Source organism: Ixodes scapularis, unplaced genomic scaffold, assembly GCF_016920785.2.
Source record: "Ixodes scapularis isolate PalLabHiFi unplaced genomic scaffold, ASM1692078v2 PGA_scaffold5__190_contigs__length_132052651, whole genome shotgun sequence".
Taxonomy (NCBI): domain Eukaryota; kingdom Metazoa; phylum Arthropoda; class Arachnida; order Ixodida; family Ixodidae; genus Ixodes; species Ixodes scapularis.
Genome location: NW_024609880.1, coordinates 128,202,683 through 128,225,398, shown reverse-complemented (window position 1 = coordinate 128,225,398; position 22,716 = coordinate 128,202,683). Strand labels below are relative to the sequence as shown.

Sequence of the window (22,716 nt, the reverse complement as noted above, 5' to 3'; positions counted from 1 at the left end):
TGACAAAAGTTTTTCGAGCCAAAGAAAGAAAGGATAATGCGCGAGAAATAAAAAAAATATGCCGGACAGGCCGAGTTTACACTGCGTCCCAATAGATGGCGCCAGTGTGTTCTCTGTCGCAAGAGTGTGAACGGGCCTTTAAGCCTCGTTTGTAATGCGTGTCTAGGAACCTTGACAGGTAGTGACGATGCCTGTCTCCCGCCAGCTCTCCGACCGCCCCACGAGAGAAATCACCGAAACTCTCTTTTGTGTGTCCCAGATGTCACTATTGTCCCTCTACAAGATAATAGAAGATTAACCCGTCACTCAAAATTCAAACAAAAGCAGCTTTGGGGTTAGTTGCGGCAGCCGGATCGCCGGCTTGTTTCGGCCGCTTCAGTGGCTGGAACGGCTAGGACATCCCAAGACAATCTATGTCACGGTTGCGGCGGATGTCGTGCGCTCTCTGCTGGCTGCTCTCCGAGCGCTTACCAGAGTGAGCTGTTTACAGTCGAGCCCGGTTATATCACATCCGGGTATTTCGAATTATTGCTTATATCGAACAGTCCAAACATCTCCTTGAAAATCACATGTAATAGTATAGGAGCGTTGTCTTTTTGTATCGAACTCGCATGGGCTCCCATGGCGGGGACACTGGATATAGGGAACGAAGCACGGCGGCCCTTCGCTTCTCCCCAGGTCAGATTGCGCCCGCGGAGCACAAGCTCGCGTTGCCGGGCTGGCAGACCGCCAAGCCAGCATACGCGCACGGGGATCACGGGGACTCAACAAAAAAGCAGTTATAAAAAAAAAAAAAGAGCAACGGAAAAAAAAGAAAAGTGGAGGATAGCAAAAGCAAAGGGAAGGGCACGCGCGCGCTTAGGGAGGGCAGGCGACCCGTTTTTCCCCGCGTTAGATTGCGGTGACCACGAACCGTACGGAGGTCACAGGACGTCCGTGAAAAATAAAAAGGAGGCAAACAACGATCTACTCTGTGCACGCTTCATCCCCGATTTCCACGACCCCAAGGCCGAAGGACGTTTGTGTGAAGGATAACGATAAAATAAAACTTTGCGTCAAAAAAAAAAAAGCCCGTTTTTAAAAGAAAAAAAAAGTAGAAACAAGCACAACGCTTTGACGGACCGCGAGGTTGTGCAACACCTCGCGGTCTGCTTGCCACAGGACGGTTGTCTTCGACCCATAGCTCCAATGTGAATTTGCCACTTGCGAAAACACGGAGACCTACCCAGCGAGAACCAGGAAAGCAAGACACGCACACTGACGCCTCGGCGTGCAGAATGAAACAGGATACGGGTGAGGAATACGGCCGCGGAAGAACACCTCGCACAGTGCCGATCCGGCCGATCTCCGAACGGACGATTTCGCATTTCGTGGACAGCGAGCGCCACCGCACGGGAGAGAGAGGTACCTTAAAAACGACGAAAACAAGCACCGACACCTTGGTTCTTTATATTTGCTGTAGTTACGGAACAAATCGACTTACATGAATAATTTGAATATTATTCGATTCCGTAATAAATTTAGAAGACATTAAGCGCAATACTTCTTATGTTTGAATTTAGATAATTTTGTAAATTCGCTCCGAACGCAAGAGTGCCGAATTAGCCGATTTTGACCATTTTCATGATTTTTTAAAGAATATAATTAAATTTATGATGAAACATTTGTTGCGCTTAGTGTCTCGATAATGACTCAATGTCTTTAAAGCCGAAAATTTCAAGAAGATCCGCGCAGCCGTTATTATGTGAGAACTTTTTTAATTTGGTGAAAAACCTCATGTATTCTCTATGGGGCTCTGAGGTGCGCCCCCTGTTAAACCTGGGTTCCTTAAAACTTGTTAAACCAGAAAACACACTGGCGCCATCTATTGGGAAGCAGTGTAAACTCGGCGGTCCGGCATATTTTTTTTTATTTCTCGAGAATTATCCTTTCTTTCTTGGCTCGAAAAACTTTTGACAATGTTATAAACGAGCCTTTCTATGGGTATTACGCACATTTGACCTCGAAAATCCCGCAAAACCTTCGCTCTTGTGAAATGCAGTTCCAGGGTCACCGCATAGATGGCGCCACAATGTCAGTATGTTCCCTCATTCTAAAAACATTTAAGAAGTTGTAAGAGATCTCGTCTCTCTCAGTCGTACTCGGTCGCAAGAGTGTGAACGGGCCTTTATCTTCGTTTACCTTTTTCTTTCGCCGCTTTTGCTTTGCGCGTTTTTTTTTTTGTTGTTTGTTTTATATTCGTGTATGTCGCTGGTGATGTGCGGAGGTCGCGCGCGCGTAAACGATCGCAAACATCGTGGCGTAAACGCGGCGGTGGTTGTGATCTTTACCAGTTAAGCTCTACGGTATTTAGCGACTCTTAGTGGCTCTATTTGGTAAGGTCCCGTTTGTCGCAGCCTTCGGTATTAGGAGAGAAGCGCGGAAATTTCAACTGGAGTTTAAGTTAACATATTTTTGTATATCAAATTATTGATATATCGAACTATTTTACGATCCCCTTTGAATTCGATATATCCGGGTTCGACTGTATAACTAAAAATACAGCCATCAGACTCAAAATGCTAACGTGCGATTGTCATTTGCAGAAATTCTGGAACAGTATTCAGCCTATTTCTGAACACAACGGGTATATTTCAAATTTCGCTGAAGTATTCCTTTAAACCGTGAAGTCATACCAAGGCATTGATTAGACGACAGGACACGCACCTCTCTGAGATCTGGGATGCTACGCTGGCGTACATTCCCAGATGCCGCACATGCGAGCCACATGTACCGCTATCGCGCGCATGCGCATGTTACGGGCCGTAGATAGAATCCAAGCTTCGCGTTTGTTACAAGTACCGACAACGAGCGGACCCGCGAGACACGTGCCACAATCGTTTAATGGCGCATTTGACGCTACTTGTATGACAAACATCAAGGAGCTTTAGAGGCACTCGCTGGGAGTGCCGCAGTCTTCATAACGTTCGCAAGACGAAGGAGCGAACTAAAGAGGCTGAAAGGAAGCTGCGACGTGCTGAGCATGACTGTGCTCGACCAAGACCGGCTAGATAGAAAGCCGTAGTGCTGAATTTTCCACGTCGTGCCTGCACCAGCTTGGTAGTACGTTAAGCAAGTGGCGCCATTACAAGGTCAGCGGCACCCGGTGCGGTGGTCCGCCGCGACACCGTTTTGCACTGCCCGACAGCTGCAACCCACTGAGATCTGCACCTGGGGCGGTCCGCCCGCCCCTAGTGACTCCACTGCGCTAAGCCCGTAAGCAAGAGCAGTACGCGTATTTGGCTTTGCTGATGCCTAGCGCACACTTAAGTCCCACAAGAAGAGTTGCGTTTGACTGCGTTGCATCGAGAAACGGCCTCGAGTCATGGGATCGCTCGGTCCTCGTGTATGAAAATTGGCAACCAATACATGCTGCACCTGACGTCATCCTGCCAGCTCTCCGGGCACCACCAGAGAAGAGGAAAAGGAGGAACTCCCCTCTTACCGGGACTCTCTTTTGTGTATCCCAGACGTCCGCTATTCTCCCTCTGGAAGATTATAGAAGACTAACCAGTCACTCAAAATTCGTACAAAAGCAGCCCTTTCTTTCTTTATGGTGGTGCGAAATGAATGATGTGACGTCAGTGCAAAGCATTTATAGGGAGTATGCTCTGGCAGCCATAGCTGTGTGCGCGACAGCTGAGCGCGTGCCGACGGCCAGTTTCCAGTTATTTTGCAACGTGCACTCCACACCATTAAGATTGCCGGTCTTAGCAGCCCATTAATTTATGCTCGTTCTCAGCATGCCCTCTAAACATCGCCCTCAAATACGGCGTCCAGTGAATACCGTCTATTTACCATTCCAATATTTACAAGTCCTCCGCCCAGCGTGCGATCTCATGGAGAATGCTCGAAATGTAGGACCACGCGCCGCACGCACTTGCCTTCCCCGTATAAAAGATTCGAAGTAAATGACGAAAATGAGGCGTTGGCGAACGCACGTGCAAGATGAGATTTGTTTTAGGCTTTTGGCTTAGTGCTTGGCTAATTTAGCAAAAGGTATATTGAAGGAGTAGCTTGGCGCGCGTCATACGAAGCATGGATGTCGATTCTGGCGGCTCGCAGTCACAACGCAGTCAAGTGCCACAGTGTGTATGGGCCTTGAGGCCCGCTTTCTGTCGAGGCTACCATTCCAGCGAGAAAGAAGGGCTAGAACACGCGGCCCAGACGTCACTCCGCTGTGGGAGCGCTGTTGTCGGTACAGCGCATGCGCAGATACGAATCTCGCTTCTGCTCACGAGCAGTGGGCGAACGTTGACTTGTTTGTGAACATGCTGCTTTGCATTCAAACTATGTCGCGCCCAAACCTGCGCTCCACAGGCACCAGTGAGGAGTTGACGGTCAAGGAAGCGCGATACTTTGGTGGCGGTTTCACCGCTTTGACCATCAACTGGTCACTTGGCTAATCTTCTTGTGATGTCGACTGTACATTACTTGTAACCATAAAATGCTCTTTTCCTACAAAAATAGATGTTTACTGTACACTTCAATATACAAACAATGAGAGAACCAAAGCTGCATACAGTTCAGCATTCATGTAAAAATACAATATATAAACATTGCAATGTTTTTTGTTTTTTTTTGTATCTTTTTTTTCTATCAAAAGCACAATTCACACCAAAACGATGATCTAGTGGGCAACCCAGATATAAAAGTTGCCTTTTGTTCGACGCTTGAGAAATTACGAAACCATTTTACCCACTAAGTTGCCAAGGGGGGGTTATGAGACTGCTAGTTCGACATGAGCATTTCTTGATGGAGGGTATTAGCATATAACAGCATGAGCATCACAGACGACGTAATTTAGAAAATAAAAGAACATCAATTATTCAATGTGGATAGCAGCTGTTTTTAAAATATGGGTGAAAAACTGCTCCTGTGTGCTACTCAAAGCCTCACCTTCATCTTCTGCAGCCAGTCCCAACTGTGAGATTCTTTCATCATACTTATCGGCCACCCCGGTGGCTCGGAGCGCCGGCCTAAAGACCCTCATTGCTGGGTTTAAATCTGGTCGAGGGGCCCGCAACTTGATAGACACCTCTTGAAGAGCTAGGGCACCATGTAACTGATATTGGTTGCATGTCAAAAAATTCACAGGAAGTCTAGATTAATCCTAAAGACCCTGCATCCGTGCGCCGACGCGCTTTGGTGATTTGGCACACAATCTTTCATTTTTAGCGGTACTTTTATCCTACTCAATTATGCATAGGTTCATGCGTAAGGCAGCAAGCGCAAGATATGTACCGTTATCACAAGATCATCGCAGGAGCAACAAAATGAACACAGTGATTCTGATCAACTGAAACTGCATGCACAGTCTGCTCCCACGTCCACAGCTCACAATGCTTCCATTCTCGAGATTGTTCATCTTCAAGATGGAACACGGAACACATAGCCTCTCTAACATAATGTTTCAAGTGGACTCAAAGTGCAGGCAACACAGTGAGAAAGTGGACGAAAACATATGGTACAAACTGTACAAATATGAATATCATATAAAATATACTCTACAAGAATTAATGTGATAGAGAGCTGCATTTAAGGTAAATTGGAAGAAGTAACAGGTAGATTAGGGATTATAGTAAAAAAAAAGACATTAGGAAATGCTTAGTTAAAAAAAAAATATATCCATCGTACAGAGTAAAAACAATCGCCCTAAGTGAGATAACCACTAAACATCCTCTTACTTCATTCAATATAATAATTGCAAAAGCACTGGTATTGCACCATCTGAATCGGAATCTTCAAACACCGAAACATATTAGGCACACCTGCCCTTCAATGGAATGATTCGGGATTCAAGCTCAACAACATCACAAATTCTGTCCAAGACACAGTCTAGCATATCAAAACTTGTTCATTTGCAAAAACTTCAAAACCAACACGAGTATGTTAAAATGACTATGGCTGCACAAGACAAACAGAAACAAAATGTGTATGACACCATGTGTAATTGCAAATATGCTTTGTTCACTCGTTAGCACACTCGGAATATTATAGCAAATTGCAATACAGAATTACATCAGAAGTATCTGTAATGCCTTGCTGAGTCGGAGGCAAAAAGCTCGCTCAATCGAGTGCCAGCCAAAAGGGAGAAAAACGCCGACCAAGATGCATTCGAAAATGCTAAGCCATGAAACTGCCACGATTCAACAGTAGATTCCCTATTGCTGAACTGCAGCAGTGTATTTCATGGCAGCACATTTCAACCTGCCTCTGAACAGTTTATCGTACACCCGTGGAATATTTACCGCTCCCGCCTTAACTTTGCTGCGCCATAGTTTTGCGAACGGCCCGATCAGCAAAATTTAAGGGGTACATTTTTAAAATGCGCTAGCATTTATTGCCTTGGTGCATGCGGCCGTTTTCGTTTAGATGACGTGGTTTGGACTGGACCGGTTCCGCCGCGGCCTCACATTTGGGGAACGTTAATGCAACGGAAAAGAGCAGAGAGGCTGAATTTCCCATGCCTTCTTATAAAAACCCCGCGCGAAATGCTCACGCATTTCTTCGAGAATAGGCGTGGTGGCAGCAACAGCAGCGGCGACTTTGGCCCTTTTTTTTTTTTTAACTGCAAGGCTCGAAATTTTCTTTAAATGAGCAAAACCTTCCTGGCTACGAACAGTATGTTCATCACAACTGATTGCAAAAACAATTAATACTGCAGACCCCAAGGTTAGTTGAGCAAGTATCAATGATAAAAAAGCCTCAACCAAACATCGTCACTTAAGGGTATAGACAGAACAGTATACAATCTGGCCCGAGGACAATATAGAGGCTCGATAGCTCTTGTCCACAAGTGAGAGTAAATGCGATGCTCGACGACTGGAATGTCGAATGAAGGCACAACCTTCCATCCCGGCCACTGAAACCAAAAGGCCAAGTAGCCATGGTTCCTAACAATCCAATGCACACTGCCCAACTAATAACAATACCCGCTTCCAGTACCGGTCAACCAAATGACTCGCCATCGAGTCTGGCACGATCAGGGAGCGGCCTTCGGCAAGTGCCAGTGCAGAAATCGCTTGACTGCCCGTCTCCATTGTTCAAAAACCGGCCGGTACGCCGCCAACCGCTCGGCCGAAGGCTCCGACTCGCTACCGTCCTGCCTCAGCTTCTTCAGTTCCTCCGTGCTCGACCAGATCCCTACGGAAGCAACGCAAACACGCTAATGTGCGACGCCGCACAAAAACCACTATTGGTAAGGTAGTTCCATAAGTCTTTATGGGACAGCCTGTTCACCCTTTGTGTGCCACGCCCAAGTATACGCACTCCCATGCAGGTTTCAGTTTCCATTAGCTCGCAACCTCTCCCAACTGGGCTGTCAATTTTATTTTTATGTGTAGAGCAATGCTTTGTCTCGTAATAACCCCTGTTGTTGGCATGTGGAAAGTTTTGTTTAGGAGACCTGTGTCTCGGTTTGCCCCTTCATTGTTCCAGAAAGGCTTATTTATGCTGTTCAACCTCGAGCTTTAAGGAGAACACTGATCTAGCAATTAGTAATGAGCTAATTTAGTAATAAGCTGAACAGTTCTGAATGGTGGTGTCACTAGGGTGAATGGCACCCAAGGCGGTGGCCCGCAGCCCAGAGCGCAGCACTTAGGCTAATCCGCCCCCCTTGTGACACCCCTGGTTCCGAATGAAAAGACGGTTAAAGTCACTCGAAAAGAATGACAGTTCACACTGAAAGAATAAAAACACAAAAAATATGCGAGGGACAGACACACACAGTTCTTTCAACGAGCAACTACATTTAAATGATGCCCATTACACTATGATGAACCACCTTGGATACGGAAAAAATTAAGTGAATACGAAAATACTAGAAGGTACTGGAAAAAGATAAAGAAAAAGGTAAAGATGGCAGAATTTAACTTCCTGAAAAGGAAGAAGACGAAGAAGAAACGGGAGATAATTTCTATGACAATTCTGGCGCTAGGAAATCCATCTCTGCTGTCGATAACAACAGTGAGAGCTCGGAAACATTGTTTGTGGCAGTTTTGATCTTAAAGGCTTCGATTATCTCGCCCATATTTGTCGTTGTGTGAGCCTAGCACAGTAGTGTTTGCATAGCTAGGAGAGCAATCTTGGCAGGTGCGGGCGTGAAAAGAATGACCCCATGGTACGGGGCAAAGGTGCCACTTTGCACATAACCGCATCTCAAAAAGTATAATATGAGAAAAATATTTTAAGTTGGAGGCATGCATACATCAATTAACTCTGAGGTTATAGATGAGTCTGTCTTTGATAAATAAATATACTTCATAAAGTATGCTACAGATTTTCTATGTGGGACTAAATTTTGTGCTTGACATGCTGAAAAAAAATATTGGCAATCAAAGGGTAAAGGCAAACAAAAAAACTAACAAACAAAAAAAAACAGCTTGTAACTTGCTTTTTGCAGCCACGAGTAGGAAATGTGATAATCGCCAATAACTTACTAGTATCAAATTTGTGTGACTTCACATTCTCTCCTATCCTCATCAGAAAGAATTTAGAAGAGAAAGAGTTCTCATGCAGTAAATATACTGCTGCAAATACCTCTTTTAATTATTTAGAACCATTCTGAAAAAATAATAAAATAAAAAAGCTTTTTTGGAAGCTTAGTGGAAAAAAAGGAATACACCGGGTGGTTCACCAACCTTTCTGTCAAAAACTATGCATTACACAAAAAAAAAAAAAAAAAAAAAAAAGATTGGTGTTGTATTAGTTATTCTGAGAGGTCAATGTAGGAGGCACATAGCTTTTATTAAAGATAATTAAAGGAGCTGTGCAACGATATTCAATTGGAATGTTTTTCTCTCTGCACGAGCTTACTGGCACACCTGGGACTCAAGGATACTCACACGTAACGCCACTGGCCAAGAAACTCCTTTGTTGCGGTGTAATTTCAAGGAAAAAAGCGATCATTTTCCTTCAATCTCTCCTTTGCAAAATTTGATGACGTAACTCGGGGATCGCAGTACACCCAAGTGACGATATTTGAATGCGGTTCATAGATTGGACCCGAGCATTGCGTGGGCACTCGACTTGGGCTCGTGACAATTGCTAGCTCGAGAAGCATTCGGGTTGTGACCCGTGTCCAATCGCTGCAACGACGACAACAGCCGAGCCATAACAATGTCTGGAACTCAGCGCGTGTAATGCACTTTGCCAACCTCAGCGCGTGGCTATGATCAACATTGGCGGCATATAATCGGGTCCAGATCACGTGGCCGCTTGTTCTGGCTGCGAGTTGAGGGGGTGAACGCTGCTCGTTTTTCTTAATTTTTTTTCTGGGACTTCTATTGCGTGGGGTGAAAAACGAACGCGTGTTTCATAGGTCATTAACGTTAGGGATCCCTCTTAAGCGGTATTTGTGCACAGTGCAAAAATTGTTGCATCGCTCCTTTAAGTTATCAATTAGTTTTGCATAATCAAGCTTTTGATTAATAAAACGACATATGGTTCCAGTTACATATATCCCGAGCATCATCGAAAACCACTAAGCTAGTAAATTTTAGAAAGACTTGGCATATGTGAGAAGTGTGGCAGTGCACAAAAGTCACCGCACGTGCTACAGGCACAGGGCTCATGGAGCAAAACTGCGATGACAAGAAACAAAGATAGCGAAGATGTGTCGAATTCTTATATTTACGGGGACCTAGAAAAACGAAGCTCACACTCCAAGTCTTCCTAAAACTGAATGACTTAGTAGTTTTCAATAATGCCCAGAAAGTTTCTAGGTAATTGAAACCCCGTCTCTTTTTAGTCATTACGATGTTAATTACCATAAAATACCGGGCAAGCGCCCACTCAAAATTTCGAGGTAATCACAAAAAAATGGGAGATGGGTGCACTTGTCTGGTCATCAATTTTTACATATAAACATACCGCGCATATTTTCTCAGACTTTTACAATTTGGGAATGGGCACTTAGCGTAGAATGGGTGGATGTGCTGTATTCTAAGGTATGCACAAATGATTAAAAGCTTCATTATCTTAAATGCTATGTGCCTCAATACACTAATCTCTCAATGAAGTTTTAGCACAAAATTTTTTGCTAACGTGCGTTGTAGCGCCGTACTACATGCCGGCGGCTGCATTCTCACCCAAGGCCAGCCCCGCCAGAAAAGCTGCCCCCAAGGCACTTGTGTCGTGGTGTTTGGCACGCACGAGCGGGCGCTCCAGCATGTCTGCCAACAGCTGCAGCAAGAAGTCGTTCTTGGCAACGCCGCCGTTGAACCTGCGGCACAAAACGCACCGTCGTCGGCTCCGTTCGAACGTGGCCAATCCCTTGCGGCCTGATTGTAAAGCTCGGATTAAGGGGTCTCCAAACTTTGTGGTCTTCAGGAACTGCCAGCCCCCTTAAAACGTCGGGCAATTCATGGGAAGAAACGAGTGGATCTTAATCCTACGGATAAACTCGAGATACACGGAATGTGCGGCATGTTTCGAGCTGTGCTGGGTTAGTGGGGCACGGACATAGCAACGCCACAATTACGTATGACTTCACATCACAATGACACTACAACCAACCACGTGGCCATGTCATGTGTCAGGCATCGAAGCAGTAAAGTCGGGTATCCAAGCGGTGAAACCTTTCCAAAGAAATAGACTTCACTATAAAGGGATTCTATAGTAAAACTATGAATACAGCAAAGTTGTGGCATGCCTGTCACACTGCGCACACCTCATTTTGGTTGGGGCGACGTAAACCTCCGTGGCCATCATCTCGTAAACCTGCTTGGCCTGGAAGGCCAGCGACTCGAGGATGGCCCTGACCAGGTGGCCCCTCCTGGTGCTGGGGGTAATCCCCAGGAAGCCGGAGGCGGCATAGGCATCATTTACTGGAGCCTGCACAGCAGCACAGACATGTGTCACGCTCTGTCATACCACTTCAAAATATGATGCACCATATACCGTAAAATACCGGTCAAGCGCCCACTCAAACTTTGGAGATAATCGCAAAAAAATGGGGGATGGGCGCTTGTCCGGTCATCAATTTTACATATAAATCTACTGTGCGTATTTTCTCAGATCTCACAAATTTGGTAATGGGCGCTTAATGTGGAGTGGGCGGATGCACGGTATTTTACGGTATATGCCGGTTTGCATCTGATCAAGACAGTTGGGAATTCTGATTTTTAAGAAGGTTTGTGAGTTGCCAGCTTCAAAGGCATTCTCTATGCTATGATTCTCTTGCCTCAGGGTAACTCAACCAAGGCAGGCGATCCTTCAATAAGAGTAAATACATGTTTTCACTCATTCATCATTCATTTTGTCAAGTCACATAACTTTTAAGCAAACAAAGTGATATTTTTCAACTTTGTTTTGTTGAAAAGTAAAGGTTGTGATAAAGCTTTTCGTAAATAGGAAGAGAGGGATCTCTCAAAGCTTTATATCTTTTCGAGAATGCTGAATACTCCTCTGAATATTAAAATTTGCACGAGTTTCGACCTTTCTAACGAAAAACCTGTTTTTCTTATCCTTTTATTAACACAATATATTGATTCATAAGCTGTGCAATTTTAAAATTTGAAGAAAGACATTTCTTAATGTTTTTACAGGGAGCTTGGAACAATACATTTCAGTCTATTTTACTATAAAAAAAACATAGGCATCTCTCACCTATTTTTTTTTTTTCTTTTCTGTATGTGTGCAGCTCTGATAAATCAAGCTGGTAAAAAGACTTCAACAAATTTAAGAACATTGTAGGTGCAGAATCCTTGCCACCTCATTCCTTGAATCTACAACTGTATAAATAATATATAAAATAGCGTATCTATTGGCAACCCCAATCCATTTAACTAAGGCCCTAGAGAATCGTTTGGTTCAATTCAATATCACTACCAAGACGAAGGATGTGATGAACACCTTGTGCCGTACTCAGTTTTTAAATCCCAGTACTGAAAACCGACTAAGACGCATGAAGCACACTTTCTATACCTGAAGGCCGCTGAATGCCGGCACGAAAAAGACGCCATTGGAGCCTGTAAAAGGAGAAAAACCACGGTAGTGCAATACCGAATTAGCTGCAACAAAACTTCCTCCAGACCACAATTCGCGCAGTACGCACAAGGCCATAACATGTCTTCAAAAAAGACGGGATTCCAGATTATTTAAAATAGATAATAAGCCTATCATAGTTGTTTCAGTGAAACTACCGCCAGATTGGTTGATTGGTGAGCAAAAGCAATAATGCATCACAGTTCTCTAGTTAAGGAGTGATAGACAGCCCATGCCCCAGAACTCACAAACGGCAAATTTCAATCCCACTCTTGCTGGCTTCGATATGGACAAGCATTGGACTGATGTGCAATTACATAATGACCGCTGCATAATGTGGGCCCAATACCCCCAGGTTATAGCCGGTGACAGCTTAGAAATGCAGCGTGGCGAGTCTCACGCATTCGATTATCGCCTCACAGCCAATGAAATTGCGGCATTAGCCATAAAGAATGGCGACGAATGAATCACGAAGCGAGAGGTGTGAACTTAATAAGTCGTTGCTCTCTCGTTGGAGATGCAGGCTGCCAGATTTCAGAGCCAGACTAACTTTACACTATCTAAACCTCCCTGCAACCATTTTGACCAGCAAGATCTTCAATATATGGGGTGTTTTATTTTTAAGCTTTACAGATTTGTTTAAAGAAAGTCATGCAAGCTACACTTATGCAGTTTGTGCAGGCGAGTTGTGTGGCCAGGGGGACAGAGTATAGGGGGCTAATTATAATGATCAGTCGGCTAATTAAGTAAAATTTATTAATTAACTTTTTAATTAGTGAAAATAGGCACATGGTTCCAATTAGAAACTTGCTGAGCATCATTGAAAATTACTACGGTAAATCAGTCAATTTGAGAACGTCTTTGAGCTCATCAGAAGCGCAGTAGTGCGCTAAAGTTGCCACTCGTGAAGCAGGAGCATGCAAGGCTACTGGAGCGATATAGCGCCCGCACAATTTTTCCGTCACTTATCACAGCCCCAGCCTTGTACCTGCTCCACAAGTGGTACCTTTAGCGCACTACAATGCTTCCCATGCACTCAGTATTTCTCAAAGTTATTGATTTAGTAGTTGTGGATGACACTCAGCAAGTTACTAATCAGAACCATTTGTCTATTTTCATAAATTAAAAAGTTAATTAACAAAATTTACTTAATCAGCCGACTGATTATTACGATTAGCCCCATATACTATGTCCCCTCGGCCGTATAATTCAAATGCATATACCGTACATGTCTAGCTTTCACGGCATCTTCTAAACAAATCTGTAAGGTTAAAAAAGAAAAAAAAAAAATGGTATACCATAAAGGTTAATTACAAAAAGAAGCATTTCTTTCTAATAGTTTTAAGCTACTTTTTAGATAACCCTGCAGAAAAGCTTCCTTGCAAAGAAGCTGGCTCAGAGGGTCAGAGGAGCTGCATGCAGCGAGAAGATATGCTTACTTGGAACAGAAGTTGCCAGAGTGCTGCTCTCCATGGGCTCCTTCAAAAGACCTGCAGACCAGAGCCGGATCAAAGAAAGCCACCAAAACAAAATCAGCAACACTCTCTGGGACTTGTGTCACTACCGGCCTCCAATACCCTCCTTATTTTGTATGGAATGGCTGTGGATAAATTTCTTTTTCGAGACTACCCGATAGTATGCCGCTTCAGCAAGCTCCAAAAGCTAGAAACTATGCTAGGTGCGTGACAAAATTAATCGCAGGTTTGCTAATTCTCCTGAACCACCCTGATTCGTGCTATTTTTGTGGGGTCACAGTGACTTCGTAAGTGTGACGTCATGGGTCCAAACAAACCGTTGCTAGGGTCATTGTTATGGACAAATACATGTGGCTAGGTTTCGCTACCAAAGCCCCGACTGTTCAAAAATCAAGAGTAGGATTTAAACAAAATCAGGGATATAGAAAGCTTGAATGTCATATATGTTTCGACAGAAGTGTGCCAGTAATCGCTTGTTTCTGAAATATTTACGACTGCAACTTCCGGTCCTCAAGATGCCTGCAGCAGACGACGAATGCAAGAAGTATGCCGCCTGCCACACGCCGGCAGGCCAAGCCGGCGCCGGCGTTTGAATTGTGTGAATATGGACAATATTCTGATATTGCGTTTGTTCTAAATATAATGATTTTTAGTAAATTAAAAGAATTCATAGTGGGGTGTGATGCAAAATATGGTTTATCGAAAGTCCGGGCGTCGATCGTCTCGATCTCACAGGTATTGGACCCGTGAGAAAAGCCCTTCAGGCGATCGGTCGAGATCCCAAATTTTGTTTGTGGACTCGCGCTATGTGAGGGTGCGTCATACCTGGTTGTAACCATCGCTGCAATGGTTACTGAAAAATCACGATAGACATGGAATTCTTTAATAACCTGACAACCTCAATAATAATAATAATAATAATAATAATAATAATAATAATAAACAAATTACCTTGACAGCGTACGATTTATTTCTCATAGTGGCCTGCACTACGCCGGTAATGCACTTCAGGTCGTCGTCGTAAATGATCTGCATGACGTGGTTTGATCTTACGGCATTTTCACCCCTCTGAACTAAGCTGGGTTCTTCGCAGAAAAAAATGCACATTGCAGAGGCCTCTACGGCCACGGCAATGCACTCGCTTGTTTACCGACACAATTCAATAAAGACGCCTGCTGCAACAGAGGCCAGCAAATTTATTGTGTCGTCTGCTACCAAAGCAAAGCGGAGTGTAATACTTCAGAAATGGCTTTCATTGTTGCAATACGACACTGAGACGACAAGAACATCTTCATAATTAGATATTAAGAAGTTAGGTTGCTTACAAAAAATTATTTACTTAATTGTAAGCAAAAATCTAGCCTCATGTGGAGTCTCCATGCATTAGTCCATAGCAATGTCCCTAGCAACGGTTTGTTTGGACCCAGACGCCATGTTGTGACGTCATCACTTACAAGGTCAATTCCCCCGCCGATTTCCCGCATACTATTCTGTTGGCATAGAGCCCAGCAATAGCATAAGTGGTTACATGTCATCAACCTGGGTCAGTGCTGCAGAATGTGAACAAACAAGAAATACATTGAGCATGCTCCTGGTTTATTTCTAGTGCTGTAGCCTCACTCTGCAACCGTACCTTGTTCAATCGAAACTGAATGGATAAGCTTTCGTTTTCTGACGGTTCACTCCAGTAATGCACTCACCTAGCTCTTCAGCCCAGGTAATGGCGGTCCCAGTGTCGTAGCTGCTCCCTTCGGCCAGGTAGGTAACAACGTCGTTAATCTTCCAGCCAACAACCGGATAGATGCCTTTCCAAAGAAAAGATTTCCTCTTAGCTGACAAGTCAGAGCAGCTGTTAAATCTCCCACCCTCAGCCTGATAAAACATGAAGTTTCAGCCTGTAACACCACCCAAATCAAAAGTTACGAGCACTTTTTTTTTAAATTTGTTTTCCATGCCCACAAGACATTATCTCGCCATTAGAAACTTCCAAAGACCACTTCTAACTCGTAAGATCGCCAAATAATTCAGGTGAGACTTTAGTGGATTTTGCTGTATCGCAGTACTGCTTAGAAAGCATACTGTCGTGCAGCATTGTGTCGTCAGTACTGCCTCCCCTCTACTGCTAAATAAGCGAAACCAATGAAAACCTTGTACAGTTTTAACCACCGAGCTGGCTGCATTGAACTGAATCTTTGAACAATCGGTCGCCGGTTGACACGCTTGTGTAATGATCATATCTCGTCACGATCATTGACACACAGCACGGAGTTCCCTTTTGGCACACAGACCATTTTATGACCTATCTCCACAGAAACCAAATAGTACCTGAGGTGGAAGCGTAGGGAACGCCGCCGGTGTTGACGTTGAAGAAAGTTCCGGTGCCCATGGTGCACTTGATGTCGCCCTCGTCGAAGCAGCAGTCGCCGAAAGAGGAAGCCTGCTGGTCTCCAATCTGTCGAGAACCCCAACACTGTAGACTACTTTCCGAGGACGGAGGCGACGGTAACAGCTGAGATAACGAAAGAGTTCCGCGACTTTACAACTTGTATTTAACTCCATTAAAAAATTAGACGAGATAGGTTAGGAAAAGTCATTACATGAGCCAGAAACGTACAAGTGCATGGTCCACCCTTGCGAAGAGCATACTTTAGCCAGGCAACAAAGTTGACGGGTTAATACAACTTCGAAATATCTATGTTCTTATTAGTGTACAAAAACACAATTTCCTAATTTCTTAATCAAACGTTGATAAATCAAGGGCCTAAGTAACGTGGTCCAGCCAGTCTCTATCATTCTAACCAATTTGCTTACCATGCATGCAATTGGAATGGCAGCGCCTAGGATTTTTGAGTCAGCATGTCCGAAAATACCGCTAAAACAAGAGAGACAAAACAAAAGGGTTCGTAAGAGTCGCCCAATTAGCGAATTTGCTTGTACTTTTCCTAACGAGACTAAGACTTAACTATTATTATGTTTCAAATACTTCGATCACACTGTGCAAGATACAGGAAAAAAAGCTTGAGGAACGTCTTATCATCCCATTAACAGAATAACTTGTTATTCAAACTTATTCCAACAGTAGTTCTAAGATATAGTCATGTCTCGTTTACATGGACCCCTTATTATGGATACCCCACTACGTGGACACCACTTTAGAGCACAAACTGGGAAAATACATGCATTTTACCTTGTTATTATAAACAACTCACACTATGAACGATTTTTGGGGGGAAAGGAGGTGTCCGCATTAACGAGACATCATTGTAAATGGAACATGACAGTATTTTCATGAAATTAACTTTAAAGTGTTCCTTTCTAAGAAACCATTCTCTTAGTAGCGCGATAAGAAGTAATATCTTGCGACAATCACCTGCCTTGTATTCAAAACACGAGGGAGCAATGAAGTCGGTATGCCCAACATGTCTATGATGAGTTGTGACCACTCCATCTGTAACAAATCAATGAACTTTAACTCAAAACAAGCATTCACACGTGTGGGGAGATTCAAAACTTTGTATAATTGTCATATATTCTGAACTATTGATTCGATATGGAGCACACTTTGACTGTTTAAAGTATTTAAGGTTTTCGAATATAAGAAAATGAATAGTATTGTCTTAAAAATTCCCCGACTCGTCACGCTAAGTTGCACTGCTTTGCATAAACGCTCTGGTGTCAAGCTTCACTGCATCGCACCAGCGCAGGCGTCAAGCTTTACCGCTTCGCACCAGTGCGCGCGAATCAAGCTTTGCTGCTTTGCACCGCCCTGTTAGGAAAAACGGCTGATGAGTCGATTCCAATGCACACTTTTACTTTCAAAGTGTTTAGAGTTTTTCAAATAATCAGAAATTACTAGTAACGTCCTCAGAATTCCTCGATTTCTCGTGTCACGTTTCCCTACTTCGTACCCGCGCTCTGGTGTGAAGTTTAACTGCTTCACCCTGGCACACGTGCAGCACCATTGCTTTGCACCGGTGTGCTCGATGTGCTGGGAGAAACAGCTGAAGTGTCGGAGCATCTTGGCTGGCTCAATGGGCACAGAAAGTGTGCCCATTATTGTAGGTCAGTCTTCTTGGGTTATGATCATAGTAGTTTGACGCCTAACCTTAAAGAATACTGCCGGAAAAGAAAAGATCGAGCTACATTAAAATAAATAAGGAAGTCACTGCTTTGTGATCGCCTGGATTGCCCAGCATTGGCCTTTTCTCCATCTCATTCAGCACTACCGCTTTGTTCTCTAGGAGGTGTTGCGCCATGGCGTGGTGGAATGCGGGCATGCTCAGTTGCCGCTCTGCCGTCGCCGGTTGTTCTTCACTTTGAGTTTCCGTAGTGATGTGTATGTGTGTGTAGTTAAAAGGATGGGTGCTGTTCACTCCATGAGTGATATGGACGCGGTTCCTTCTACGAGTGATATGGATGTGGTTCTTTCCACGAGTGATATCGATGACCGTATCCAAGTGCGTCGCCATACTCTGACAGGCAGAGTACAGAAAAGGAGGCGAAAAATATTACAGAAAGATCCATTGGTGGATTCTTAGACCCTTGGGAAACGCCACACATGTTCCCTTTTGGGAAATGCTAACGCTGACCCCAGTAACGAGGCCGAAAAGAGGAAACAAAAAATAGAAGAAGCAAAAGAGAAAGCCAGAAGAGAAAAGTGAAGGGGTCGGTGTTAGCATTTCCCAAACGGGGACACATGTGGCGCTTCGAAGGGTCATGCTAATGCATTCTCTAAGAATCCACCATTGGATCTTTTTATTTTGCAAATCTTTTGACAATGTTATAAACGACCATATCTCATAGATAATACCCTACATACATTTGATTTCGCAAATACTGCAGAGCCTTCACTCTAGTAAAATGCAGTTTCAGGGTCACTTTACAGACTGCACCAAAGTGCCAGTGTGTCGAAGACCACAGGGCCTCAGTCCTGAGCAAACGTTAGTGTGCAAACAGGCCTTGAGTAGAAGCTATGGTAGTGGGGCTGAAGGTATGTAGTACTAAGTAAGGCCACTCACGGTAAAAGGATCGAAGATGCCTGTGATGCAAGCGTTGGACGGGTCGGTGGCATGCACTTTGCCTCCAGTGAGCCTCCAGAGCAGAAAGGTGTCAACCGTCCCCATAAGGACTTTGCCCGCCTGCGTAGCTTCCTGAAGCTGCCACGCGGGGAACGTGATCCCGAGATGAATAAAAAAGATGAAAAAGAAAAAGTGTGCCACGAGCAAAAAAGGACGAGCACTCACCCCAGGAATGTTCTGCAAGACCCAAAGGAGCCTCATGACAGCCTGCGAGTGAACAGCATCCAAATGTATCTCTGAACTCTCTAAGAAAAAACAAGCACAAAGAAACATGAAGCTGGATATAGCAGGTAGCGAGAACTTGTACAGAAACCACCTGGAAGCTGCAGAGTGGCAGAATGTTTGTTTGGCTAGAAAGGAGCAAATGGTAACCTAAAAACTTGCACACGGTTAGAGGCAATTTGGGAAATTAAACGTTAAACAAAAACAAACTGTCTGCCGGTTGCAGTTATAAATGGCTCTGTGAGCCACTGTTTCTACGCTAGCCCACCCACAGAGATTGCGCCTATAGAGTGCTCCACCAACTGGGTGCCTCTGTCTGATCCCTGTAATACCTGCTTACGGTTGTGTTCACACTCTTATTGGAATCAGTCAACAGGGGTTCGATTTTGGTTGAGGTGGGAGCAAAAGCATTCTTGGCTGCCGATTGGACATGGCATCACAGCTTCTCGCTGGGTGCACATGATCAACCAATGACACATTTTTGACTTATTCGCGAGTTCCTAATTGGGCAATATTTTGGTGGGAATGTCTCCCCAACACACTAATAGCAAGAAAGGTCTCGTGGCCTCTGATGTGCTTGTTCCTAGTACACCTTCATATGGCGGTCGACATCAGCTTGTGTACAGCTTGAGGTCGAGGTTGTGGTCAAGGTATGCAAAAGAACCGCGGCTTGTCAATGGCTTGTGACGTGAAACAGGCGATCACAAGTTCAGCCTGCGTCCAAACTCATTTCGCCACATTGTTCAGTCCGTAGCGGACGATTAACATTTCAGTCTGTTAGCAGACAACGTACGGTGTTTTCTCGTTCTATTTCACGCTGCAAATGACACTTTGTAACGGATGAACGTGTTATTCGCTCGTGTTAGCAGACGAACCCTCCACAAACGCCATCTTCGCTCACTTCACGAGAGGCAAGTTAGATCTCGCCCTTGCAAGGACCAAAATCGAACCCCCGGACCCGAGCTTGAGCAACGAGTTTGGACTCCCGCTCACCAAGCCCGGCTCGAACCTCAGGATGCTGGCTACCAAGAACCGTGGTCTCCTAGTGACCCAGTGCAGCAACCGAGCGCTCAGGCGCAGCGCCTGCAAAGAATTTCGGTCGACGGTTCAATGTTCAAGGGAAACTTTTCATAGTCACGTGTTTAACTCAAAACTGGTTCAACACATTAATAGACACAACTGAACTACTAGTAACCCAAGTTACGAGTCACAATAAGTTTTTTTGTGAAGTAATTAGATTTTTAAATTTGGTCTGAGAAGCTTTGTTGGCAACACTGAAAATGTGATATCAAGTATTGTAATATGGGAGAAGCACAGCTTGTACCAGACGGGTTACGAGAAGTTTGATGGTGTGAAATGATTGCTGGAAAAATTTCTGCCAACAAAGCAAAACTATCAAGAAAACATGCAAATACTGCATTTTAGAGACTGCCTGCTTGACTTACAAATTATCCAACATGTGACTTAACGTCACACTACCGTCTGGAAAGCACGGAAAAATTTGATTGTTGGTTTTGGCATAACCTTCGTTCGCCACTTTCTCATTAGCCATTTTGAATTTAGAGATAAGAAATAGAATGCCAGCAAGAGTAAAGGCTGGGTATTCTGAAGATCTGTTTAGATTGGGTACCTCAAAAAACTGCCAGAGCACTCTTCCCTCTAAGAAAAATAAAACAATTATTCCCCACCAAGAAAAGAAAAAAAAAATGTAGATTTGACATTGGACACAGTGCACTGCATTCCCTAGTGGTGATACAGATCTCACTAGGCAAAGGCAGTGTGACCTAATCCTGTCGAGAGACACTGCGCTGCGAGTTCTTAACCTGTCCCCAACTACAGAAATGCTCGAGCCTGAACATAAGACACCGATCTGGGCGGTGTTGCGGTGTTGCAGTAACCCTGTTGCCAAAGCGACTTCTGCAGAAAACCAAGAGGGTTTTATAACAAGCGCCTCTCGCTTCTTTGCCATCTGCCTGCTTTCCCCCTTTACCTCTCCTCCCCTGAAATTTGAATCTCCCCCTCGCCCCTTGAGTGGAGAGCGTGCGGACTAGTGATGCAAAACTGTTGACAAGTTTACTATCAATACTATTGATTGTTTTTTTCCAAAACTACTGATAGTGTCGAAAGCTACTGATAGTGAGCTATCAGTAGTACTATTGATAGTGCTAATGATAGTTGGCTTTTGGTCGACCATTGATACTATCGAAAGTCAGCTTTCAGAAAACTGTCAAGCGTGGAAAGAATGCAAGCACTACCCAAAAAGGGAATGACGACGGATAGGTATGGGAAGACAATGCGTGGTTTTGGGAAAAATATGAAATTGAAAGTTAAATGTGACAATTGCAAACAAGGCACAAAGTTGCATTCTCATACAATGAATTCAGAGGTGAAACAGAAATGGTGTTTTGCTTAGTTTTCTTGCGCACATATTTGTAAAAGTAGAAAGCATATTCAGTATTTTTTTTTTTCTTTAGTCAGTGTTTGGAAAACACTCGATGAAGACATTAACATCAAGATTTTCACAAGTTTGTTTCACTCTTGTGTTTTCTTTATTATTCAATTGTCACATATTACTTTTTATAGCCTTGTCCACTGACAGGTGAAAATAAGCACACTGCTGGTGATAATGATTTTTTTTTTTCCAGCTGATGACCATTAACAGCAAATTTCCGAAAATCGGGAATTCGCTGTTGAAAAAAGCAGTTGAGCTTGTATGTCGTGACATGATGCCACTTTTTGTTCGTTTCTGCTTTGGCATACTTCATTTTATTAACAGTGGCTGGGAAAAGTTTTACATTTTGGTATAAAACACAACTTTAAAACACAGAAATTATAACATAATCAAATAAATATTTTGGAATTTCCAAATGTAACAGAGATTTTGTTGCAGAGACTTCACACTGAACGTTACCAGAAAAAAAGCTTATTTCGAGCCAACATGGTTAGTTACTGATGATTTTAGTTTCTCCATTCTTCAAATACAATAAGTTTGGGAACGTAGCTTAACTGGATAAAAATAAAATATAAAAGCAAAAATTTCCTGTGATTTAAGTAATCATATTGTTGGCAATGAGGCATTATTTCAGTGAAAAAAGCTTGTGAATCTGAAAGGCAATATTGTTTCCTTCCTTTCTCGTAACCTATTTGGTTAAGAAAAATGTCACACTTATCTCTTCATCCAGGTAAAGTGATGACCCCATACTTGCACATTCTATCACCATCCCTAGATCATATTCAATCAAGCAGGGTTCCACATGTATGCAACACTTTCTTATGCAACAGACTTTTCTTATTGAGCTCTGCCTATAAATAGCAAATGGCACAACCTGGAAAGCAATCTAAAGCAGTAAGACAAACTTTAATCCATATTTTTTTAATAGTACAGTCGCCGACCGATTTTTTGAACGCCGATAATTCGGGCTCGTTCAATATTTCCGACCAAAAAAAGAAGAACCGCGACCTACCCGTTAGAAATGGTGCATATTGACGACGAATGTTTCGGACAGCTTCAAGTACGAAAGTTTAATTTTTCTGACAAAATCATTGCAACGAACGCCGCCAACGAACGAGCATACGGTGCCAAGAGCAGGCGTCTTTAGCAGACAATCTTTTAGACTCAAAAGCAGCGCACGTTCCGCAGGCGGCGACAGTCGCAGAAACAAAAACAGGCGCGGTAACAAGGAACTGCAGTTCCTTGTCTGCTAAGACAAGGAACTGCAGCGTCGTACGCTCGTTCGTTGGCGGCAGTTGGCGTCGCGACCGCTTGCGCCATCTCTTGTCTCCCGTGCAAAACGGCGCCGTGTTGTTTGAAGACCGGTGGCGTCGCTGCGTTTCTGTAGGAGCTAAGCCTTTTTCTTTCTTTACTTTTTCCTCGGGTAAGTTTGCTCTTTGCAAATTTTACAAAAACAATGCAC

At 43.9% G+C, this 22,716-nt stretch overlaps 1 protein-coding gene across 2 annotated transcripts in view; it reads right to left on the bottom strand.

Annotated features, from left to right (window-relative positions):
* Positions 1 to 4,385: 4,385 nt before the first annotated feature.
* Positions 4,386 to 22,716, bottom strand: part of LOC8043234 (putative glycerol kinase 5) — a 28,105-nt gene continuing 9,774 nt past the window's right edge. The window contains exons 6-17 of one of the 2 annotated variants that reach the window (XM_029971633.4): positions 19,796 to 19,885; positions 18,746 to 18,787; positions 18,521 to 18,658; positions 16,877 to 16,950; positions 16,314 to 16,374; positions 15,828 to 15,954; positions 15,203 to 15,307; positions 13,467 to 13,517; positions 11,968 to 12,011; positions 10,712 to 10,875; positions 10,131 to 10,264; positions 4,386 to 7,185 (exon numbers count right to left, since the gene is read on the bottom strand). In XM_029971633.4, the coding sequence (XP_029827493.3) occupies positions 7,025 to 7,185; positions 10,131 to 10,264; positions 10,712 to 10,875; positions 11,968 to 12,011; positions 13,467 to 13,517; positions 15,203 to 15,307; positions 15,828 to 15,954; positions 16,314 to 16,374; positions 16,877 to 16,950; positions 18,521 to 18,658; positions 18,746 to 18,787; positions 19,796 to 19,885 (1,191 nt within the window). In that variant the 3' untranslated portion in view covers positions 4,386 to 7,024. Of the gene's footprint in view, positions 7,186 to 10,130; positions 10,265 to 10,711; positions 10,876 to 11,967; positions 12,012 to 13,466; positions 13,518 to 15,202; positions 15,308 to 15,827; positions 15,955 to 16,313; positions 16,375 to 16,872; positions 16,951 to 18,520; positions 18,659 to 18,745; positions 18,788 to 19,795; positions 19,886 to 22,716 lie in introns of both variants that reach the window. The other variant, XM_042294155.1, reaches the window with a different exon arrangement.